The sequence below is a fragment of the Juglans microcarpa x Juglans regia genome, chromosome 4D (assembly GCF_004785595.1).
Source record: "Juglans microcarpa x Juglans regia isolate MS1-56 chromosome 4D, Jm3101_v1.0, whole genome shotgun sequence".
NCBI classification, from domain to species: Eukaryota; Viridiplantae; Streptophyta; class Magnoliopsida; order Fagales; family Juglandaceae; genus Juglans; species Juglans microcarpa x Juglans regia.
The window spans coordinates 4,213,304-4,220,361 of NC_054600.1; the positions used below are offsets into that span (position 1 = coordinate 4,213,304).

At 40.3% G+C, this 7,058-nt stretch overlaps 1 protein-coding gene across 1 annotated transcript; it reads left to right on the plus strand.

The window, feature by feature from the left end:
* Positions 1–5,083: 5,083 nt before the first annotated feature.
* Positions 5,084–5,971, plus strand: LOC121259617 (protein FAR-RED ELONGATED HYPOCOTYL 3-like). Its single transcript, XM_041161254.1, has one exon. It carries the CDS (start codon positions 5,084–5,086, stop codon positions 5,969–5,971), a length of 888 nt encoding a protein of 295 aa, XP_041017188.1.
* The last annotated feature ends 1,087 nt before the right edge of the window (positions 5,972–7,058 follow it).

Here is a 7,058-nt window from a genome sequence, read left to right on the forward strand (position 1 = left end):
CGCCGCGCAATTGTTTTGAAAAAAAGTAAGATCCATTTTTAAAAAAATTAATTTTTTTCATATGAGTCTCATATTTATTCACTTTTTTTTAAAGAGATTATGTAGTACTTGCATATTTCACGATTGCAAATATCATTTCTCATTTTTAAATAGTTCTTCTACAGGTACACGGGACGGGTACACGCAGGGGAATCAGCTGACGTGGTATTACGCCACGTCAGCCAATTTCTTATTAAAAAAAATGAAAAACACAAAATGCTGGAATCCCTTTTCTCCTTCAGAAATCAAAATCGGCAATAGAAGAGAAACCATGCTAACCCAGAACGGAATGAAATCTCTTGAGAACCGAAAGCCACCGATTCCAGTAAAATCTCGTCGGTCTTTGGCGTCGTTGGCGAATCCCGTGTAGGCGTCGTTGGCGAATCCCCTGTAGGCATCGTTGTCGGTGGCCACTGCGTCTTGGCGTCGTTGTGGGTAGCGACTGCGTCTTAGCATCGTTGTGGGTAGGCACTAAACCAAATCCCGTGTTGGCGTTGGTGTGGGTAGCGACTCAATTGAGTCTTGGCGTCGTTGTGGGTAGCGATTGGTGTCGGTGTGGGTAGCGACTCAACTGAGTCTTGGCGTCTTTGTGGGTAGCCACTGAGCTGAATCCCGTGTTGGCGTCGTTATGGGTAGCTGTCGTTAGGGGTGGCTGTCGTTGGGGGTATGTTAGGGACCCCGGTCTTACCCCTAACACTAAGGTCCACTAGCTTGCCTTGGTGAAGATGACGACCGAGTGACTTTGCCAACTTGCTTGGCCTTCCACAAAATGATGGTGTTTGAGTGATGGAATGATGATGTATTTAGGTAGGCTAAGTGTTTAGGCTAAGACAAATCAATGTGGGTGGCTAGACTTGTTCTTGAGTGAAGTGCCAAGATGATGGAGGCTAGGGTGGAATGGATGAGATGAGGTTAGGGTTCGGGTTGGAGGCGACTAGGGTTGCCGTGGACTATGAGGAAGTAGGGTAGGCGTGGTCTTGGAAGATTGGCTTGGGATTATGGGTGTTTGATGCAATGAGAATGGCATAGGGTTTACCCTTGATGTTTGGGCCACTTGAATGGTGATTTGGGTAAGTATGGTGTAGTGTAGATAGGGTTTTGTGAGGTGGCTAAGATGGATTTCGAGATTAGCAAGAGATGGCTTAGAGTTTGAGCTTAAGATGATGCTAGAGTTTGGTTGGCTTAGGAATGGATATGATAAGTTAGAAAGATGGAAGGAATCTTTGAGTGAAGAGGGAAATTTGAATTTGAATTTGAATTGGAGGAAGTCAAGACTCCTAAAAGGAAAGAATCACCTTATGGAGCCTTGAGAGATTTTAGGAATTGGATGAGTGATTGGAGGGATGGAGTGATTCTAGAGAAGTTCCTAGAATTAGGGATTAGATTGGATTGAATCAACTTTCCTTGAATTAAGGAAGTTGCCAAAGAGGAATTTTGATGGATGGCTAGGTCAATGGATTAGATGATGGACTTGGCTAGGGTTTGTGTTTAGGGCTTTGGAGTTGGGGTAAGGATGTGGTCGGCTAGGGTTGGTCGAATAAGGTGAGAGAGTGATTCTAGGAAGTTGTTCCTAAAATCTAGGAACTCAATTTGGAAAGGATTTGGCCGAGAATGGTGAAGTGTTTGGGTCAACTAGGGTTCCTAAATTATAGGAACACTAGTTTGGCAAGTGGAGTGGGCGGTTAGGTCAAGTCCAAATAAGGCAAGTAGTAGCCGAATTGGACTTTGCACCAAGGGGGAAGTGTGTTTCGGCTAGGTTAGGGTTTGAAGAGGCAATTCAAATATGGTAAGTGACAAACAATGTGTTGGTCGACTTTGGTGGCTTGGATGGATTGGAAGAGCAAAAATTATGAAGAACACAAAGAACAAATGAAGAACACTCAAGAGCAAAAGTAATAATACTTAACTACTTGAATGAATCAAATAACAAACAAGATAATTCAATACTTGATTCACGAATTGCACAAGAATTGAATAAACCTCATATATTGATAAACACAACTTGGATTCACGAATTGCACCAACTTGCAAGAACAAGATAGATGGATTGAACCACACCTATTCACGAATTGCAAGGTGTGATCCTCTCTTTGGGATTCACGAATTGCACCCAAAAAGTCCAAGTGCTCTAGCACCGAAAGATGATCTCAAGAACAAAATAGTCTATCCACTAGGGAATTTGCCAAAAGATGTGAATACAAAGACTAAGGGCCTATTTATAAGGATTACAAGTTGGAAACCCCCAATAGTCCCTTGAAAAATAAATAATTAAATAAAAATTAATAATAAAAAATAACATAGTTGGCATGGGCCAAGTTGACCCATGGCATGCATGAGCCTATGGGTGGGCTAGGCTGGCTGACAGGGCCCTGGGCTAGTCTGGGCGCTGGCATGGCTGGCATGGCCCAGGCAGGTGTCTGGGCGTTGGGGCGCTGGGTGCTGGGGCGCGCGTGCGTTGGGCGGGCGCGTTGGGCGTGGGCGAGACGTGCGCACGCGAGGCCCTGAGGCGTGCGAGCGCTGAGCTCGCGCGAGGCATGCGTGCTGGGCGCGCTGGCCATGCTGAATGGACTAGTTTGGTCACCAACCTCCTTGGGCATCCTGGGCATGTCAAGGCAGACCCCATGGCATGCTCGTGGGCCTGTTTTGGGGCTGTCCAACATTGTCTTGACTTGGCTAGTGGCTTAACCATGGGCCACAAGACATGGGTTCCTACCAGGGTGGCTGTCGTTGGCATCGTTGAATATCGGTTTCCTGAGGCTCCATTGTATGTGCTTGAGCTTGAATGAGTTTATTATTTCTCTATTTTAAGCATCTACGCCTAACCAGAATTGATCTTCATATGAATGAAAAATGTATTTAGTTTGATGTAATTTATGTACTCGAATGGAGTACTCAAATGGAGTACTTCCATCATCATTCAAAGGCTCCATATTTTTAATTTTCATTTATGTTAGTATGTAATACACAACCGGATATGTAATTTTTTTCGTTCATTATGTTCATTATGTTTTGCATTTGGTCGTATTTAGTCCTGGGCAGATAATGTTTTCATTTTTGGTCGATTGGTTGTTTCTCTTTTTCTGTTTGCTTTGGAATTCGAATCTGTGAAAGTGATTTCATTTGATGCCAGATGTAGTGATGTTGCATGAGATGAATGCATGCTAGATGAATGCAGTGATGTTGTAACATTGATAAACTAAACTTGTATACTTAATACGCATAACCTGTTGAATGCTTGGTGCGGCTTTAATGACTCAATTTGACATGATATCCCAAAACCCTGGAGTAGTAGCTATTTAGTGTCACTATTTGTGACTATTTTACTCATGGACAGTGATGATGAATTATTTATTTAAGAGTGACTATTTGTTTTAGGTTCTGGAAAGTTATCTTTTCTTTATTGAAAAATGAGAAGAAGTGATAAGGACATACCATCAACTTGTCCAAACTTCACAAATTACATGCATGGTTACTATGGACCAATTCTTGCGGGGTCACCTGCTTTTTTGCCATATCCATATGGCTTCTAATATCCAAGCAATATTCAAATGGTGATGCAACTGTATTCATGTATTTCTTTTTTTAAAGTTGTTTTTTTTCTCCTTTTGTTAAAGTGTAATGTTTTGTTCTTTTTGTAGAATATTGGTTACCCGTCTCCTCTCATTACTACAAGCTCCAATACGAGCCGAAGAGTTGGTGTAGAGGAAACACCCGAGTGTAGGGAAACTGATATTCCATGTACCTCCTCTAGAGTTGAAGATGGAGACGAAGATAAACCATATTCACGAGATACAGAAGATGGCACTATCGGGACATCTCAGTTAGAGGATGAAGTTGGTGTTGATACGATTGAGGAGCCAAAGTCGGGGATGAAGTTTAATTCTTTTGAAGAAGTAATGAGTTATTATAAGCAGTATGCAAAGAAATGTGGGTTCGGAGTGATGACAAGAAGGACTGAGAAGGGAGAGGATGGCAATGTTAGATATGCCACCCTTGGTTGTGCCCGTGGTGGGAAGGCCCATAATAAGACGTTGAATGTCTCTAGACCACGACCGACAGTAAAGACAAAATGTAAGGCAAAGATTAATGCCTTAAAAGTTGACGGAAAGTTTAGGTTGACAACAGTTCATAATATTCATAACCACGACCTCAGTCCAACTAAATCGTGCTTCTTCCGATGTAATAGAGAAGTGAGTGACTCCGTAAAAGGAGTCTAGATACAAACGATTTGGCTGGCATCCTGATGAATAAGAGCTTCAGATCTCTTGTCATTAGGGCATGTGGATTTGAGAACCTCCCGTTTTTTAAAAAAGATTGTCGAAATTACATCGACAAGGCAAAACATCTGCGACTTGGAAAAAGTGGCGCTTCAGCGCTTCAAGAATATTTTTTAAGGATGCAGTACAAAAATTCGGGGTTCTTTACATTGATGGATTTAGATGATGAGAGGAGGTTAAAAAATGTCTTTTGGGCAGACCCCCGTAGTAGGGCAGCATATCAGTATTTCTGTGATGTGGTCACATTTGACACCAGATATCTGACGAATAGATATGATATGCCCTTTGCACCATTTGTTGGTGTAAACCACCACGGCCAGTCAATTCTGTTGGGTGCAGGATTGATATCCAGTGAGGATACAGAGACGTTTGTCTGGTTATTCCGGACCTGGTTGAAGTGTATGGATGGTATAGCTTCGAGAGCTATTATCATAGATCATGACAGAGCGATGAAGAATGTGATTGCCATTGTATTTCCAGAAAGTCAACATCGATTTTGTTTGTGGCATATACTGAAGAAAGTCCCTGAAAAGCTTAGCTCACATGCTTCGTACAAAAATGGGATGAAAACTGCATTGATAAAATCTGTGTATGACACCCAAAGTGTTGAAGAGTTTGAATAAAGTTGGGTTCAGCTAATCACCACATACAACTTGCATGAGAATGCCTGACTGCAAAGTTTATATGCCGAGCGTCAACATTAGGTACCGGCATTCTTGAAAGACGTATTTTGGGCTGGAATGAGTACAACACAGCGGAGCGAGAGCATGAATGCCTTTTTCGACGGTAATGTTCATGCTAAGACAAACTTGAAAGAGTTTGTCGACCAGTTTGATAACGCGTTGAAAAAGAAAATTGAGAATGAAACTGCAGCGGACTTCCACTCATTTAGTGTCACTATTCCATGTATATCAAGATCTCCAATTGAAAAAAAATTTCAAGATTTGTACACGAATGCTAAATTCAGGGAATTTCAACAGCAAATTATCGGCATTATTGATATGGATCCAAAGTTATTTAAGAGTAATGGTGTTGTAAAGATGTATTGCATAAATGATGAAATTTGTGTTGAAGAGTTTACTAAGAGAGTTACATACTATGTGGACTTTAGTGAGGACGATACAGTTGCAAAATGTTCATGTGGGTTATTTCATATGAGAGGGATATTGTGTAGTCACATTTTGGTAGTATTCAAATGTAACGAGATTAAATTTATGCCAGAAAGATACATTTTAGAGAGATGGAGGAAGGACATCAAAAGGAGATACACGTTAATACATAGCAGCTTTGACACAGGAGATCAGCGGGCAGATGCAAACCGATATTCAAGTCTATTGAATATTTGTTATAAGATAATTACTCTTGCAGCGGGTTCAGACAAGCATACTGTGGATGCAACAGGGAAGTTATTTGCAATGATTGACTTATATGGTGACAACCAAGAATCCCCATCGATGATGGTCACGGGTTCCAATGTTGGTTGTACGGCAAATGACACAACTACAGGTGGTAGCTCACAAAAAGTACTCAGTCCACTAACTGTGAAAGGGAAAGGCAGACCCTCATCGTTGAGGAGAGCATCGGGAATAGAGAAACGCATGCGAAAAGTTCAAGCGAAGATGAAGAAAACAGCAGTGAAGGGGAAACGCAAATAGGTGGATTTTTTTTTTTTTTTACTTTACATGTTTATTTGTGATTTACATGTTTAGTTGTAATTTAATACTGCCGAAATTGACAAATGTGTTTTGTTTTTTGTTATTTGCTTATTAGTGAGATGGAGGAGATACACCAGCCGTGGCGACTTGTAGGAATTTTTTTCCCACTTCACAAAGTGTAAGAATTCTCAAATAATTACATATTTTTATAGTAATGTCGATATCACATTCTTAAATTAATATTATCTGTTACAGATGCAATATGGATTGGATGACTCACAACCGGTGGTGTATGGGATGGATCAACCCTCCCCAATGCAACTTGGTGTCGATGAGACTGAACCGGCAATAATGAGATAATTTAATTTTGATACTTAGAGTATTTATGTGTCTTGCAAAATATTTATGTGTTTTGCAATGTAATTCATAGACATATGGTAGATTTGTGTTTTTTCTGAGTTGGAACAAATTACTATATTATTTTGGATGGTATGAGAGTTTGTAAAAGGGTGGAAATATGAAATAGATTTGTTGTTTATGGAATATTGTAGAAAATGAGCATGAACAGATTTGTTTTGCAATGAATATGAAGGTCTTTGTGGTTGTTTATTGGTCATTTGAAGTGCTTGTGGCGAGCCTATTTAATCCTAGGCTCTTTGAAGTGTATTGGTCATTAGAAAGGTGTCATCCAGCATTTGAAGTTATCAGTATCAAATAGGACTTAGAATAGTCTACAACATCTGAGAGGATCATATTTGGTTCCAGGACTCAATTTTCAGGAATATTCAAATCCTATTCAAATAGCAGATAAAAAGAATTAAAATGAAAAATAATTCATTTTTGTTAAACTTGCAATTCACAGAAATTACACGTTTCAATTCACATAAATTACACATTTCAATTTACAATGAAAAATAACACCATCAGTTACAAGTTACTGCCTGTCACTACACAACACTAATAGGTAACATGACACAACAACTGAAAAAACCCAATACACTCGGAGTAGTGTTCTTGAACGTCTTATTTCAGCTTCTTGATCCCGAACCAACATCTCTCTCTTCTTGATCTCATCCACACTCTTAAG

Coding starts and splice junctions, on each gene's coding strand:
- LOC121259617 (XM_041161254.1), top strand. CDS start 5,084: ATGAATGCCTTTTTCGACGGTAATGTTCATGCTAAGACAAACTTGAAA.